The sequence below is a fragment of the Carcharodon carcharias genome, chromosome 2 (genome assembly GCF_017639515.1).
Source record: "Carcharodon carcharias isolate sCarCar2 chromosome 2, sCarCar2.pri, whole genome shotgun sequence".
Classification (NCBI taxonomy): domain Eukaryota; kingdom Metazoa; phylum Chordata; class Chondrichthyes; order Lamniformes; family Lamnidae; genus Carcharodon; species Carcharodon carcharias.
In genome coordinates, this window is record NC_054468.1 from 118,902,306 (window position 1) to 118,920,279 (window position 17,974).

The window sequence follows — 17,974 nt, forward strand, 5'->3', positions numbered from 1 at the left end:
GTTAGTTAGTCGATCCTTCACTATACTTACTCACACATCTGTTGCTGAGGTCATGGAAGTTACACAGCTAACAATTCAAACTAATTTCAGAATTTCTACTTGCATGGTCAAAAGTTTTACTTAATCTCAGCGTGCAAATGAAACCTAAAATCCTTTGAGGATAAGATTCTATCTTGAGCGCTGTTCCTTGTTGTGAGCACTAACAGTATGAGAGCATCGTTACCATGCAGTGTGCACCAAAGCATATGGAAATACGATAAACCAGTTTCCATTATCTACTAAAGAAGATTTCCCTTTCTACATTCATTTTTTTGGATTGTTTACTGCCAAAATAGAAAACTTCAGGACTTTTAGAACTGAAGTGGAAAATACCAATGGCAACCTACCATTCTGTTCAAACCACTCTCCCTCTCCGTTCCCATATGTTTGATACCCGGTTCCAGCTTCTGCTCCATCTGTTCCCCAAATCTGAAACTGCTACATCTCTTCAGGCAACTTCCCACGCAAGATATATTTTACCTTATGTGGCCAAAGACTCTCAAACTGTATCCATGATGGCACAAATACTGCAAAAGGATATGTGCACAACTGTTGCAGAAGGACAACTTCCTGATGTATAAGACTTGTTCAATACATGTGATTTTGAACAGCTGCGAACTGCTACCCTACAGAACACAGCGGATCAGTGCATTATTACTGGAGACACATACACCCAGGAAGAAAAAAGCACAAAGTAACCTAGGAAAATAAAGAGAAGCATTTAGTCAAGTACAAAGGGTTGCCATTACTTCCTCAGGCAAGACGTATCTGCATGCTTTTCCCCTTGTGTTTTATATGGCTTAACTTCATTAAGCTTAAGGATAAACTGGGATCTGCTCCTGAAAAATCAGGAGGTTTTAACTACAACAGCCAGTGTTCCATATCTTAACTCATTTTACTTTTTTTGGGTTAATATTCAAATATCGGAAGTAAGTCTTTATAATCCCTTCCCCAAGGTCTATTTCTTCATTTTTTTCCAACCCTTTCACTGTTTCTGTTGTCTATCTGCTTGTATGACATCCAATCCTGGATAAGCATCAATTCCTCAATTTAAAGACCAAAGAATATTGAAGCCACTAGGGGAAAAATTCGCTTGCGTTCACAGGCTTACACTGATTCCTCAGGGGCAGGCGAAGCAGCACTACATAAACAAGTTTCTCCCCCATAGTCTGTTATGGTGCCACAATCTCTGTATTCTCACTTCTGATTCCATTTCCTTCTCAGCTACTCGCTGGTAGAACCAGACTTCTCGGTGTCCTTTACAACCGTGAGCCTCTTACCCCATATTTTCTCCACCATTAATACTGCTTACATCCATCACAAATATTGCCCATCTCCAACCCTACCTTGGCACATCTGTGGCAGAAACCTTTATCCATGCCTAGTCACAAGGCTCAACCATTCCAATGCTCTTCTGACCTCCCAACCTTCACCTTCGGTAAACTTCAGCTCATGCACAAATCTGCTACATGTTTTCTATCATACTCCTAGTCTCACTCACCTTTCACCTCTGTTCTTGTTGATCTACATTGGTTCCCAGGCACTCAATAGCTCATCTCTCCCCATCTTTTGTAATCTTCTCCTGCCTTACAATTCTCCAAGAATTCTGTGTTCCTCCAACAATGGCCTCTTGTGCATTACCATTTCCCTTTAACCGTCCAATAGCAGCAAAACCTTCAGCTGCCCAGACCCTAAACTCTGGAATTTTCTATGAAAATGTCTTCACCTCTCCAGTTCCCTCTCTTCCTTTAAGACCCATTGTATCGTAATATAATTTTCTTTGCCTTGATGCCAATGTTATTTGCAGCATACAAATGTAGGGCGAAGTGATAGAAACCTATAAGGTACTCTATTCTGTCTTTGAGTAAATTTATTAATCTTTTGACTTGAAAGCCTCAACTGCTCTTAAATATCAGAACACGCTGTGATGATTTACCCTAAAGCTATCTCTTTGTGCCAGCAACTTGGAGAGCCCAGTCTGTGCATGCACAGCATGAATTTCTCCTTGCCATTGGCAAGAAATGTCCTCATGAAATTAGAGCCTTCTTCATCAAAACTCACAAATAAAACAGGAATTTCAATTAAGATTTTCAAGGTTTAAAAAACAAAGGCATATATTTATATTCTGGACCTCCTTTATTCTCTGGTGTTTAGAAGAATTAGAGGTGACCTTATTGAATGTATAAAATTCTTGCAGTGCTTAACAGATACTATGAGGCTGTTTCCCCTGTCCAGAGAGTCTAGAAGTGGGGGCCATAGACTCAGGGTAAGGAGATGGCCATTTTGCACAGTAGTGAGAAGTCTCTTCACTTAGAGGGCTGTGAATCTTTGGAATTCTCTACCCAGAGAACTGTGGATGCTCAGTCAATAAGTATATTCAAGGCTGAGATCAATTTTGGACTCAAAGGGAGTCAAGGGACATGGCAATAGGACAGAAAAGTGAAGCTGAGGTAGATGTTCAGACATGATCTCACTCTATGATGGAGCAAGCTCAAGAGGCTGACCCCTGCTCATATGTTCTTATAGGCATAATACCAACAGTGGAAAATAGCACAAAAATCTTTTAGGTGGTGAATATACAGAAACAATGAAAAGTACATAGCTTGATCACTGAACATGTGGTGGTTGTGGGGAGATGGTGGCCTATGAAAGCTTTAAAAATTTTGGATTACAAAACTAGAACAGTTTCACAGAAGCTTCACTGCAAAAGTTGGTGCTGCAGAAGATTCCTAGCCATTGCAACACCTGGTAGACAATATGGTGCCTGTGGAGATAAAGTAATAGATGAATCTATCTGAAAGCTGCCTAATACCACTTCAACTAGATGATTCAACATTCACACACTACAGCATTTATTTGTGATGATAAGCTAATGGCACTATGCTTTAAGAAATTCATATCATTATTCTGCCATTTTAATTTGCCGATCCTTCCTCCTCCCTCCATCATATTCATGGGTTTGTTTTCAATCACAACGTTGTTTCTTTGAGAAGGCAGCACCAGGACCGTAACTGTTAAGTGCCAAACAACAAAACTAAAGCAGCTGCAAATACTAAGTTGCAAAGGGAGTTGTGTGTAAGAGTGCGAAATTCTTTCAAAGACCGAGGACCAGTCATATGGAAACTAATTCAACATTCTTCCTTATTCATTAATTTTCATAATTGGAACTAAACCAAAGTAAAGCAGAGATTGCTGACAGAACGCTGAAGAGTCCTGAATACGCAGAATAGCATAGAGTACTGGAGTTCCAAAGGATTTTCACTGAGCTGTTGATAAGGAAAATATCAGCAAAAACATATAGATTAAGGTAGCAGCCTTAACTGTAATTTTAAGAGGAAGCCTTTCCAACTTGACCCTAGCACTGGTATGGATTCTGTATTCCTAAACTCTAAAGCAAATGGATGTAGTCAACCACTCAACTTACTAACTGCTTAATTAGTTTATGCAGTATTTGTCCTCACAGAAAGCTGTCCACATAAAACCATCTATGCAACTATCTATAAAGAACTATCTCTAAGAACCAAAAGGTTGCGCACAACCAATTATTTCCTTTCAGTGGAAAATATTATCAAATAACAGGCAAACATCCTGAAGGCACCTGAATACAAGTAAAATAAAAAGACTAGCATTTACTAAGTGCTTTTCATAACCACCAGACATCTCAAAGCACTTTACAACCAATGAAGTACTTCTGGTCACTGTTGTAATATAGGAAAACACAACAACCAATCTGTGCACAGCAAACTCCCACAAACTGCAATGTGATAATGAACAGGTAATCTGCTTTTGTGACGTTGATTGAGGGATAAATATTAGCCCAGGGCACCTGGGATAATTCTGGTGCTCTCCTATACAGTAATACAGGATCTTTTATGTCCAGAAAGGGCAGACAAAGCCTTGGTTTAATATCTCATCCAAAAGATGGTACAGCACATCCACAGTCACAGTATAGCACTGGAGTGTCAGCTCTGATTTTGGTGCTCAAGTCCTGGAGTAGGACATGATCCTCGAACCCTGTGACTCAGAAGCATGGGTGCTGCCAACTAAACTACTGCTGACAAAAGTGAAAAGAAGTTTTTCCAAACATAGAGACATCACTAGTGAGGCCCAATTGGAATATTTTGTACAGTTTCAAAATAATTCATTCTAGAATGAGAAACTATTTATAGATAACTGCACATTTGCAGTGGATAAAAATTACTTACACAGTATTCTGTTTATATAAGTCGCTGTAAAAACTGCTGCAGCTGACAAGAGAAAAAACAGAACTAAATGGTTTAAGTTTTTGTGGCAGCACAATGGTTAATCTGTCTGGGTAACAATCTTTTCGATGTCACTTTTAATACAGTTGTTAAGTCCTTTAATTTCAACTAATTGGACTAATGACTTTTAACGTGGGAAACCAGGCCCTTAAGAATTTGTGGAAACAAGATTTAATGTAAAACTGATAAAATTGACGGCAAAATAGTGCATTTTTTCCATATTTCTTACTGATTGTATTCTCCTTCCCCACTGCTGAGGGAATTAGAACGATAGATAGAAGATGAGAACCAGTAAACAACTCCACCCCACTCTTCCCTCAGCAGCTGGCTTGAGTGGCCTTTACATTCATTAGGCAATGAATATCAGGAGACTACGATTATGAGGCATTGTATTCTGTCCTACGCAACATCCACACACAAGCATTTTAAGCATCCAGGGATGGAAACCTTGGCTAATTTTTCTTTGCCACAATTTGCAGCACCAAGCCTAACTGACTGCTCCAGCTCAGATCAGTCCATTTAGCATCAACCATGCATCTTTTTAGCTTACTTTGCGTAGCTACTCACTAAACCATTGCGAAAATCTGCTTTTTTTTTAAAAAATAAAAGAGACAGCATTGCCATGAGATTACCCAACACGGAATTTGTAAAGATGAAACATGTCAGCAAGAGTATTGCTGAAAAGAAAAGAGACATATTATCAAAGTTTTTCGTCTTGCACTCATCAGGATAGCTCGCAAGAATTTTCCAACAGTAACGGGAGGACAATTTATACTGCATGAGGAGAGAGTGCTAATTGGTTGACAAGTGGACTCTGATCGGTGGAGGAGTTGCCATAAATGCAGCATGGAATAGTTAACTGCCCAGCTTTGTTCAAATTCAAACCAGGCGGGTTGACTCTGATTGGGAAACAGGAAATACGACCTGCCTGGTTTGAATATGAACAAAGCTGGGCAGTTAACTATTCCATGCTGCATTTATGGCAAGGCCTCTACCAATCAGAGTCAACTTGCGAACCAACCAGTACCCTCTCCTCATGGAGTATAAATTGTTCTTCCCCTGTTACTGAAGGCAATTTCTTGCAGCTATCCTGATGAGCGCAAAGCAAAAAGCTTTGATAGCGTATCTCTTTTTTTAGCAATACTCAAGTTCTGTAGTACTAAATAACTATATGTCAGTAAGAATTGTGGCTCCTGCACCCCCCATCCCCCCTACTTCACCAAATGGATGAAGGAAAAGAACTGAACTTATGATTTAAAAAGACATTTGCAAACTTGATTTTATTTTAAACATCACAATCTGAATGTAATATTAAAAATCACCATTCTAGGTTCCTAAAAGGTACACAGAAATTCTACTGAGGTTTCAATGGGCAAGTCACAAGCTTACCATATGTGTGTATGCCAGTAACCCTGGGTTTATTAAGTACCTTTAGAAGGATTTAAATTGCTCTGCACAGGAGACAGAGTTGAAGTGATAACAGTGTCTGGCAGTAAATGCCACAGGAAAGAGACAGATGTGAAATCTCATCCTTGGAACTCCTGGATAGATGCACACTCAGGAAGTGCAGCTACAGATGATCATGCTCCAAATGCGAGTAGAGAGTTCTGGCTTAAGAAATAAAAACTTCTGATAAATTCCAAACATAATAGTAACAAAAATCCTTGAGAATTTTTAGTTGCTTCATGCTTTATTTTTATTGGCTCTACTTAATAGAAGTATCTAAAGGAGATACAGAAGATTCAACAGATTATTTAATCTCATAAGCAACAAAAATAAAGAAGTTTACATCAAAATAATGTAAAATGCATCAACAACATTTCTGACTGTTTTGACAAACGCATGACTTTCATTCAGGTGGGATGCTTTCCCAAATTTAATTGTTGAGTTTTTTTTAAATTTCAATGAAATCACTGCCAAAATGTCAACCAAGAACAGCAACTTGGAATTACTTCAATAAGCCACAGTCAAAATAAAAGAATTATTACAGTACTAAATGAGCAGAAATTGCCTTCAATTAAATATTGGGAATACCAAAGTCCCTGCTACAAACCTCAGTCCCTAAGTATTGATTCCATCCTCTCCCTGGCAATTGTCTGAAGCTGAATCAAACTGTTTGCAATCTTAATGTCACATTTTACCACAAGATGAACTTCCAAACACATTTGTGCCATCACTAAGACCATCTAATCCCACTTCCTAAATATTACCCAACTTCAGTCCTGCCTCAGCTCATCTGTCACTGAAACCTTCATCCATACCGTTGCTCCTCTACAATTAACTACTCCAATGCATTTCTAGCTAATCATCCATTTTCTACCCTCCTGAAACTTGAGGTTTTCCAAAATTATGCTGCTCACATCCTAACTTGTACAAGTCCCATTCACCCTACATCCCTGCGCTCACTGATCTGTACTTGCTCACGGTTAAGCAATACCATGCTTTTTAAAAAAATTCTGATCCTAGCTTTCAAATCCTTCCATGGCCTCAGCCCTCACCATCTCTGTAATCTCCTCTAATTCCATGACCCTCCAAGATATCAGTGCTCCTCTACCTCTGGCCTCTTGAACATCCTGATTTTAATTGCTCCACTATTGGCAGCCATGCCTTCATTTGCCTAGGCCCTAAGCTCTGGAATTCCCTCAGTAAACCTCTCCTCCTCTCTATCTCTCCTCCCTGAAGCTCCTGAAAATCTACCTCTTTGGCCAGGTTTTTGGTCATCTGCCCTAATATCCCCTTAAGCGGCTTGATGTCAAATTTTGCTTTAAAACACTCCTGTGTAGCACTCTGGGGCGGTTTATTATGTTAAAGGCGTTATATAAATATAAGTTATTCTCGTTGTTGTAACTGTCTCCTTAAGTTACCTATCAAAAGCTGCTCCAATTCAAGAAGATAACCTACAACCGCCACTAACCACACAGGGCAACTAAGGATAGGCTGTAAATATAAAGACACTCACACCACAAGAATAAATACAGCATACAAAACATGGGACTGTAGTACAAACAGTCCATAACAAGCATGCAATTCTAGACTTTATCTTGCATCAATGGGCAATTATAACTTCACCCATTCATAAAGTCATTGAGTGGCTTCATGCAATGAGTGGATAAAGGGAGCACTGCCAGAAAATGTTAAGCTGTTCCTAAACCAATAAACCAAATGACATTTGCAAACCTTGAAAGAACTTGCATTCATATAGCAACTATCATGTGACCTCAGGATGCCTCAAAATGTTTCAATCAATTAATGAAGTACTTTGAAGTGTAGACATCATTATAAAGTGGGGGATTTTTTAAAAAATTCATTCATGGGACATGGGTGTTGCCGATTAGGCCAACATTTATTAACCATCCCTAATTGCCCTTGAGAAGGTGGTTGAGATGCCTTCTTGAACTCCGGGTACATGCTGCAGTCCATGTGGTGTAGGTATACCCACAGTGCTGTTAGGATCGGAGTCGCAGGATTTTGACCCAGCGACAGTGAAGGAATGGCGATCTATTTCCAAGTCAGGATGGTGAGTGGCTTGGAGGGGAACATCCTGTAGGTTGTGGCCCAAGTGTCTGCTGCCCTTGTCCTTCTAGATGGTAGTGCCATGGGTTTAGAAGGTGCTAAGAAGTCTTGGTGAATTCCTGTAGTGCACCTTGTAGATGGTACACATTGCTGCCACTGTGCATCGGTGGTGGAGGGAGTGAATGGGGTTTCAATCAAGTGGGCTGCTTTGTCCTGGATGGTGTCAACTTCTCGCGTGTTCTTGGAACTGAACTCATCCAGGCAAATGGAGAGTATTCCATTACACTCCCGACTTGTGCCTCATAAATGGTGGACAGGCTTTGGGGAGTCAGGAGGTGAGTTACTCACCACAAGATTCCTAGCCTAGATGATTTTCCTACAAGTCCCTCAAGTAGCAATGGGATAAACTAGCAGCGCAAAATGACGGGTAAATCTTAGCCTACACAATAGGAATATGTCCCAGCTTTTCTTTCAATAGTGTCGCGGAACCTTTTACATCCATCTGAGAAGACAAAAGAGGCCTCAGTCTAATACCTCATCCAAGTGACGGATGAGGATGACAGTTGAATCTTCTAGCAAAGTTTAAGTTTTGAACCAGTGATCCTCATAAAGCTTTCCAAATCGGTTTTTAAAAAAAACGTCGTTGCAGAACCTACAGCAAGTTTGCACTTTGGTGTTTCTTTTCTTGGAGAAACAGCAATGATATATAACATTACCAACATGGCTACACAAAAATACTGTTAAAAACAGAAGTTCAGATCTGCAGGCCATAACGATGGTGCACAATTGCACAGTCATCCTGGATATTTCTGGGCAAAATAGTATTAAGTAAAAGTCTTGCATCAAAAGGGAATTTAATCAAGATTAGTTGCTGTTAATGCCAGGACTATCTTTAGTAGTCTGCAGTCCTACCTTTTTTATTGATTGCAGGTGAAGGGTTTTGTATTTCTGACATAACTTGAAGCATCCACGCTGGCAAGGTCCTTTTCCGCTGCACAGAGTTCAGTGGTGCATGACTTGTCTTCAGTAGCTCACTCTTTGACTGAAAGAACACAAGGTTGGCTTGGTTAGTGGATGACATATTAGACTACCTCACAATCCATTTGAATGTTTTACCTCAAGTGGAATAATAATATGGGGGCATCACAACAGTACTCAATCACATCCTCTTTTGATATTTACACAGTCACAATCAAGACCTAAAGTTGTGACTGATTTATTCTTCCTGACCTATCAACCAACCTGAAAGCACTGATGCTAATTGAGTGACCCCTCATCCAAGATGAGTTAACTAGCTTGTATGGTTCAGCAGCTCACTTGATTTAACTGAAACACTGGGAGAGCCCAGAAAGTTTCATTTTCAAAACTCATCAGAAAAGACTCCTTGATAATTTAACAATAAAAAAAAGTTTTAAAACCTTGATTGAATTATCAACTTGTAAAACCTAGAAGTAAAGGCAGTAATAAAATGCATCTTTGTAACACAATTAGAAAGCTATCAGTTTCTTGCTTCAATTCCAAGAAACTTAAATTCTTAAACTTAACCTTCTCATGAAAAAATAATTTCAGCTAGTTCGCACAAAATTGGAAAAACAGTACAATTGCGGATGATGTATGTAATCCAAATTTCTCAACCTGCTTTAGTTATTGCATAATTGAAAATATTCATATTGAGAAATCGGGAAGTAACTTTAGGATGACAATAGGTTTAACACAAAAGTCCTGTGTGCGGAAGCATCTGTGGTTCCAAAGTAGGGAAAGGGTCAACTGTACCACAAAATGCCTTCCAAGGCCAAAAGCATAACTGGTACTGTGGCAATGGAATTCATTGTGGAGGCCAAGTCATTGAATGTATTTAAGACCGAGATAGATAGGTTCTTGATTGGTAAGGGGATAAAAGGTTACGGGAAGAAGGCGGGAGAATGGGGTTGAGGAACTTATCAGCCATGATTGAATGGCGGATCAGACTCGATGGGCCGAATGGCCTAATTTCTGCTCCTATGTCTTATGGTCCTCCAGATTCTTGACAGGAAGAAAAAGACTTGCCTTTCACAACCACTGGATGTCTCAAAGCACTTTACAATCAATTAATACTTTGGAAATGTAATCACTGTTGTTAATGCAGGAAACGCGGCAGCCAATTTATGCACAGAAAGCTCCCACATCCAGCAATGTGATAATCAGGTAATCTGACAACCAGATAGTCAGTTTTTGTGACGTTGATCGCAGGATAAATATTGGCCAGAACATGTGGGAGAACTCCCCTGCTCTTTTTCAAAATAGTGCCATGGGATCTTTTGCATCCACACATGAGGGCAAACAGAATCTTAGTTTAACATCTCATCAGAAAGATGGCACCTCCAACAGTGCAGCACTACCTCAGTACTGTACTGGAGTGTCAGCCTTAACTTTTGTGCTAAAATCCAGGAATGGGACTTGAACCCGGAACCTTCTGTCTTAAAGGCAAGAGTGCTACCAATTAAGTCACAGCTAACACTTCAGACTTTGTACAAAATGACTAATCCACTGCTAAGTCAATAAACTTTGTCAGTACTTCACAAATACTTTGATTCCTATTTTGCTGGGAGTAAAATATAATTTGGGTTTACAAGCTATTTCCATCTGCCAGTTTAATACAAATAGTTAATTACAGGATTACATCCATAGCTCACTTAATTTCCTTTCAGTTTCCAATCAACTTCTGTGAGTTTCCAGCATTTTTTGTTTTTATTCTGATAGTTCATACCCAGCCCAGGACTCTAAACATTCACCAGTAAGAACAGTAAGAGCGGCTTGTTTTCTTTTTAAAAATAAACTTAATACAGGATAGGATCGAATTAAAACTTCGCTGACTAGATTAGATCCAGTTAACTAGATCCTCATTCTCCCTCTTTTCCTTTGAAGACCATTCTTAAAACACACTCTTTGATCAAGCTTTTGGTCACCTTCCTGGTATCCCCTTCTTTGGCTCAGCGTCTATTTTTGTCTGTTGCAGCCCCTTGGGACAGTTTACTACAATAAAGGTGCTATACATATGCAAGTTGCTGTTGTCGCGGCAATTCAATGTGGGGATTAGAGATGTGTACGGTTTGTGAACTTAGCTAAGTATTTTGCTAACCTTGAGAGCTTGAATTAGATATAATAACTAAATTGAAGTGACAATGTTCCTGTTTGTGCCATCCTTATAAGATGATGCTAGGAAATTGAAATTCATTCAGCATGTGATCTCTACATTGAAATAACTCCTATTTCCAAGCATTCCTAACAAGATTAGATAGTGTAACTATACAATGACCAGCCGCAGCACATCTTAGCATGTATGCTGCTAACCTTTCAATCATAACTTGCATCACTCCACATAAAAATGTTAATCAGATTTTTAGGGCATCATTTTAAGTAAACTGTTAGAAGGCATGGTAACTTATTCACAAAACACCACAGAGTAGCTTGAGTTTTGATGACACCCTGTTGGTTTAAAATCAATTGCTGCACAACATGGTGCTTACGAAACAACGATGCCAAGGAGTTTCACCATAGATAGTCCTAGATCAATACTTAGACTCACTGACAGGAGCAGCAGTACGAGAAGCCACTTGAATCTCCAGGAACATTCAATTCTAAAACTCGCTATCAAATAGTCTGTCTATTCTGGCTGCTTAACTTAGCTCATTTATGTCTCAGCCCATCTTGCCTTTGTCACTCCAAGACTGGATTAATCCAATGCTCTCCTGGCCACCCTCCCATTCTCTAAGCTTCAGTTTACCCAAAACTCTGCTGTCCCTATTGGATCCTGTACCCAAATTCCACTTGCTAATTACTTCTGATCTCACTGGGCTACATTAGCACCCAATCTCTCCAAATCTTTAATTTTAAATTTTGATCCTGTGCTCAAAGTTCCTTCGTCGCCTTGCCCCCTTCTATCCCTGTAGCCTCCTCCAGCCCTGCAATCCCCCTCTGGTTCTCTATTCCTCCATCTAGGGCCTCTTCTGGTTTCCCCTGCTCCCCACTCTGTTGGAACAGCAGTTCACATGAGCTGAATACCTAAGTGACCAGAATGCCCTGGGCGCCTGTGGGGCCAGCGCACAATTAAATAAAGCCCTAAAGAGGAGTTAAAACAGCTTTCAACTGAATATGGGGCTGTACCATACGCACTGTGCAAAGGACCAAAAGGCAGGATATCTCCAGAAATTAAAGATAGAGGATGAACATCATACAATCCCTGAAAGGAAGCACTCAAGAATTTCTGCAATGATCTGGAATCTGATCACTGGTGCAAATGGAGAATATTAATGAGCTAAGGCAATGTAACCATGGCAATTGGATAATTGGAAGGGATTAAAAAAAAACCTTAGGCCTGTGCAGGCATCTTAGTATAACCAACTACTTGAAGTTAAACAATCACCTGTATGCATCTTTGTTTCATGACTTATTAGCAATTTACATGAAATGTAGTGATCGAAATACAAGTGTACTGTTGCATATAGAAATTGTGAGTATGGTGTCTCAATAAAGACCTGATCCTACATTGTTACAACTGTATGTATGTGTGTATACTCTGTTGTTTAAGGCAGCAAAGCAAATTTAAATGAGAAAGGAGTCCAAAGCTCCCTTATGCCTTCAGCTGCGTTCTGCAATCCCCATTCTCCCTCTTTTCCTTTGAAGACCATTCTTAAAACACTCTTTGATCAAGCTTTTGGTCACCTTCCTGGTATCCCCTTCTTTGGCTCAGCGTCTATTTTTGTCTGTTGAAGCCCCTTGGACAGTTTACTACAATAAAGGTGCTATACATTTGCAAGTTGCTGTTGTCGTGGCAATTCTATGTGGGGATTAGAGGTGTGTACGGTTTGTGAATTTAGCTAAGTATTTTGCTAACCTTGAGAGCTTGAATTAGATATAATAACTAAATTGAAGTGACAATGTTCCTGTTTGTGCCATCCTTATAAGATGATGCTAGGAAATTGAAATTCATTCAGCATGTGATCTCTACATTGAAATAACTCCTATTTCCAAGCATTCTTACAAAAGACTATATATCCTCTAAGTTTTACAGCAGAGAAAGCGGCACAGTGTCTTTGCTCTGCTACAGCATTCCAAAACTAACCTAGAAACTATGGGAAATAAATATCCTACACAATATGCCAATAATTTTTTTATGGTCAACAAAAATCTTAGACTAATGAAATTCATAAGTTATGAGTGTAAGAGAATGTTACAGGGCTAAAGCGAAGTGACAGTCTCTTTGAACAAAGCTCTATAACAATCAAGTTACTAGAGTTAGATTAAATAGCAATTCAATTAAGAAAAAACAGAACCATTTAGTGACAACTTGTAAAACAAACTGGTGGATAAAATAAACGGTTGTTCCTTTCGTGCAAGCCCAATATTAGTAATTTCGATGTGGAGCCAGTCTTGTTTTCGGTCGATCACACAAGCGCGCGCACGCACACTTGCAGCAGAAAATCAATAGATAGTAATCAGTATTAAGAATCCCGAACTCAATCCATCTACTTCCTGGTCTGGGAGCCATGGCCAAATAAGATAGTCTACATCAAACCCTTTTGGACACTAATGTTGATATGCTTACATTTAAATTATCCTGCAGGGTAAGTCAAAACCCGCAGCAGTTTCAACTCCAAAAGCCTCAGTCTGAATCCAGGAGATTCCAGGATATAAAACAGGCCCTTACTCAAAAGGCAGAGTGTTAGACCGGGGCTAAGAGAGTATTAATTGGTTTAAAATTTTAAGACAGAAAGTTGACTAGTTACACAAATCCTTACCGTGTTCTCCAAAATGCTATTTGGTTCAGTTGCACTGGATTGCTGTCGGGAATGATCATCTGTTGTCAAAGCCCCAGATGATACAGTGGGCTTTTCTGTGTAACCCTGAGATACATCTTGGCCTTCGTTGACATCCCCTTTACCCATGCGCAAACTTCCCTGAGAATTGGACTGCTCATCGGTGATATCCTCAAAACTTGACAGATCACTGTTTCTGCAGTGCATTAATTGTAAAGGTGGCATAAATACATTTCCATTACCTCAATTAAATATTGACTAAAAAAATTATACACATTAATTAAAATTCTTATTTGAATTTGAATGCCAATATGTCAGCCAATTTCATTTGAAACTAAATTGCCTCTCGTGGTTCTGTTCAAATTGGTGCAACCATTTAAATGCTCCAACAAAACAAATCCTGACTGCAAAATACTAAGGACTGATAAAGCCCATGTGAAAAGAACCTTTATAAATTTACAAATGATTCATGTTTAATGAGTTTAGTAAATATTATATCCAATTATAAGTTTATGAATATCTGTTAATTTCCTCAAGGTAGGTTCTTTGAATGCCTTATTTGAGATACACTGTTCTGCAGTTTATAATTGATCACACTTAAGAGAAAAGTAATTTCTGTACTTCAATTCAAAGGCTCCTTCAAATTAGTGTGGTGCTGCAGTAATGCAAGTTATGTATTCCACAAATTTTACTTTAAATATAAATGTCACTAACTCTTAGGATCAGTCGATGCAGGGTATGGAAAAAGCTGAAGGATGGGGAGAGGTTCAAGGGAGGGAAACATTTCTGGGCCAGAAAAGAATTGTTAAGAATCACACTTTGCATAGGTGTTTTTTGGTTTACTTTTGCAACAGAATAAATTGTAACCTTACTGCAATGTTCAACCCCTACCTGAGATGGAACATCTCAAATGCTGATGCACAGGAACACAAGAAGAATTACAGATCCACTAAATTTTGCCTGTTGTCAATTTTACATTCACATGGAACATGGAGCAAGTTTAAAGTAGAATAATCCATAGATTTATGGTGAATCACCACCACTTACTGAGATCTGCATGTAAAATTGGCAACTGCAAAAACCAACAGCATCAATCGATTGCCGTACAAATGTAGATTAAGATTCAAACCAAGGTTTGAATGCTACAATGTTTGAATGTTACAAGATTTATGGATTTGCTTGTACTTATTAACAATATATTATGATAATATGTTCATTAAAAATTACTTTCCTAAACTTTATAATGTTGGAATGTGAAGTCAAGTATTAGAAAGGTAACAAGGTTATATTATTCATGAAAACATCACCCTATTAATGTTGAATATATCCACACCACATAGATGTGATTAATGTTTGTCTGTTTCTGAATTAAACTGAGTCACCTTAAAGTGTGGTCAAAACTGGGAGTGATGACTTTATATATATATTTGTTTGGCAGCAAAGAAAAGGAGTCGCCTGGATTCAGCCAGTGCCATTTATCTTTCTCCAGGGGCAGAAGCTGGTCTCCACTTGAGGACCGATAGAAGCATGGATTAACGTGCAACTGGAAAAAAGAACAAGAGAGATGACCAGCACCTGATGCAAATTGATATCCTAACAACAATAACTGGTCAAGGAATGCAGTGTTTCTCAAGCTGGAGTCTGTGAAAACTTTCCAGGAGGTCCACAACATAGTTGAGCAGTACGCAACATTGCCCAATTCCGCCCTGCCTCAGCTCATCTACTGCTGAAACTCTCATGTATGCTTTTGTTACCCTGAGTTGATTTATCACTGTTAAAGGTCCTATATAAGTTGTTGTTGTTGAATGTTAAATCTCTAACTTTTTCCAATCTGATAAAAGATCAGCAGCCTGAAACTCTGCTTCTCTCTCCACGGATGTTGCCTGACCTGCTGAGTATTTCCTGCACTTTTCTGCTTTTATTTCTGATTTCACATTGGTTTCTGGGGTTTCTGTTTCATTTCGAGAAACGCATTCTGACATTCCAACAATTTTTCCATGAAAACTGCATCATTTGCCTTGACAAAAGCCATTGGAGTTTTTTGGTAAAGAGATTAAAATTGAAATAGTTGTCTTTTAGTACCTGAAGGAGTGGAACTATTAAACCAACTGAGCGGCATCATTTTCAAAGAGTTCTTCCATGAGTGTACAAAATAATTCCATTTCAATCATAATACATCATCAATACCCTCTCAGCAATATAGCAAAACTTGTAATTATTGTAAAATGGTAGGTCTAACTCAAGGTAATGGCTAAACCCAACAAAAGAGAACTTAACCATCTCCCCTTGACATTCAATGGCATCATCATTGTTGAATCCGCCTATATGAACATCCAGGGGGTAGCCATTAACCAGAAATTGAACTGGACCAGTTATATAAATATTGTGGATACAAGAGCAAGTCAAATGTGGGAATTCTGCAATGAGTAACTCACCACCTGACTCCCCAAAGCCTTTCCACAATCCACAAGACACAAGTCAGGAGTATGATAGAATACTCTCCATTTGCCAGGATGAGCACAGCTCTAACTTGACACGATCCAGGACAAAGCAGCCCACTTGATTGGCATCCCATCCATCACCTTCAACATTCACTCCCTCCACCACCACTGCACAGTGGAAGCAGTGCGTACCATCCACAAGGTGCACGGAAGCAACTCACCAAGACTACTTCTTGGTGAAAGAGTTCACCTTCCAAACCTGCGACTTCTACCAATTAGAAGGACAAAGGCAGCGAATGCATGGGAACACCATCGCCTGCAAGTTCCCCTCCAGGTCCCACACAATCCTGACTTGGAATCACATTTTCGTTCCTTCACTGTTGCTGGATCAAAATACTGGAACCCCCTTCCTAAGATCTACAGCACATGGCCTGGAGCAGTTTAAGAAGGTGGCTCACCACCACCTTCTGAAGGGCAATTAGGGATGGGCAACAAATGCTGGCCTAGCCAGCGACGCACACATCCCATTAACGAATAAAATAAAAATCAAGTGCCCTGAGGCCATTATTAGCAGTATTTTGGGATCAGATTCCATAATTCCACCCTTTTTGAATTGCGTCTTGGTTTCCAGTTGCTGAATAAGCCAAGTTCTGTTTTTCACTACATTGGAGTCTGTGATTTCTTTTTATTAATGTTTTAGAAACCATGCCCAGTCACTTTAAAAACGTGGACTCCCTTCTCAGGCATTTGGAATATATCAAGCTACATGGAAGTGTATACCATCTGGCTCTGATCGAAAATGCTGCAGGAGCACTAGATTCCTGCAGTAAATTTGACAGAGTATCTCAACATAAAGACAAGCATCGTCATGTATTATAGTTGTCAACATTTTCAAATTCAAGCAGGCTGACACTTAAATGCAGACAGGGTAAATGGCCAACAGTTGGACATGCCACCCATCTTCCATTAAGCACTAACCTGAATTCACAGGAAGGAGATGCTAGGCTCAAGTTTCATTAGTTAGCAATAGATGGAGGGTGACCACACCAGCTACCTCATGGGATAAAATTTCCTAATTTAAGAAACAGACAAATGAACTATGAAAGTGCAGCCCAAACATATTATTCTCTGCTACTGCTCATCAATCATTCCCTTGCTTGCATTTAATAAGTTTCAGTAGAATCATATCAGTATTAAAAGTTTTGCTCACTTGTGGATGGTTTCAGAGAGGTGTAATTGGCTAACCATTAATAGTTCATGCTTATTTTTCTGAAAATTCCCAATCTGAACTAGTACATCGTAACATAAAGTTGCACTGTGTGTTAATATAAATTCTTTTGGACTTGTCAATGAAACAGATTAAACCCCAGGGTTGAAGAGAGCATGAAGAACTGTCCTATCATTCTTATTTACAGCTTATTAGGTCTCACTGCAAAAGGCTGCTGTTTTGCTTCTCCAGGGTTCAATTTAAACATGAAAAAGATAACAGCAATATAGAATGACAGTTGAATGGGGATAATGGAGTAAAATCTAATATTTTGAGCAGACAAATGTGATAATCTGCTTCTATGTATTTAGAAAGTCTATTTGTAGACTGCTGCAGAAACTCTCATTCATACTTCTGTTATCTCTAAACTTCACTATTTATATATAAATAAAAAAAATGTGGCAAATACTCAGCAGGTCAGGCAGCATCTGTGGACAGAAACTGAGTTAACGTTTCAGGTCGGAATGACCTTTCATCAGATCTACTATTCCAATGCTCTTCTGGCCAGCCTCTCATTATCCACCTCTGTAAACTTCAGCTCATCCAATGCTCTACTGCCCATACCCCACAATAACTACTATTCACTCATCAGCCCTATGCTCTTTTGACCCACAGTAGATCATGGTCCAGCAACACCTTAAATGTAAAATTCTCAAC

The 17,974-nt window shown here is 39.3% G+C and overlaps 1 protein-coding gene across 1 annotated transcript in view; it reads right to left on the reverse strand.

Moving 5' to 3' along the window:
• The window catches only part of aplf (aprataxin and PNKP like factor), a 53,009-nt gene that overhangs the window by 25,486 nt on the left and 9,549 nt on the right, over positions 1–17,974 (reverse strand). Inside the window, exons 3-5 of the mRNA XM_041180575.1 lie at positions 14,992–15,152; positions 13,592–13,805; positions 8,727–8,856 (exon numbers count right to left, since the gene is read on the reverse strand). Coding sequence (XP_041036509.1) covers positions 8,727–8,856; positions 13,592–13,805; positions 14,992–15,152 — 505 coding nt within the window. The remainder of the gene's footprint in view (positions 1–8,726; positions 8,857–13,591; positions 13,806–14,991; positions 15,153–17,974) is intronic.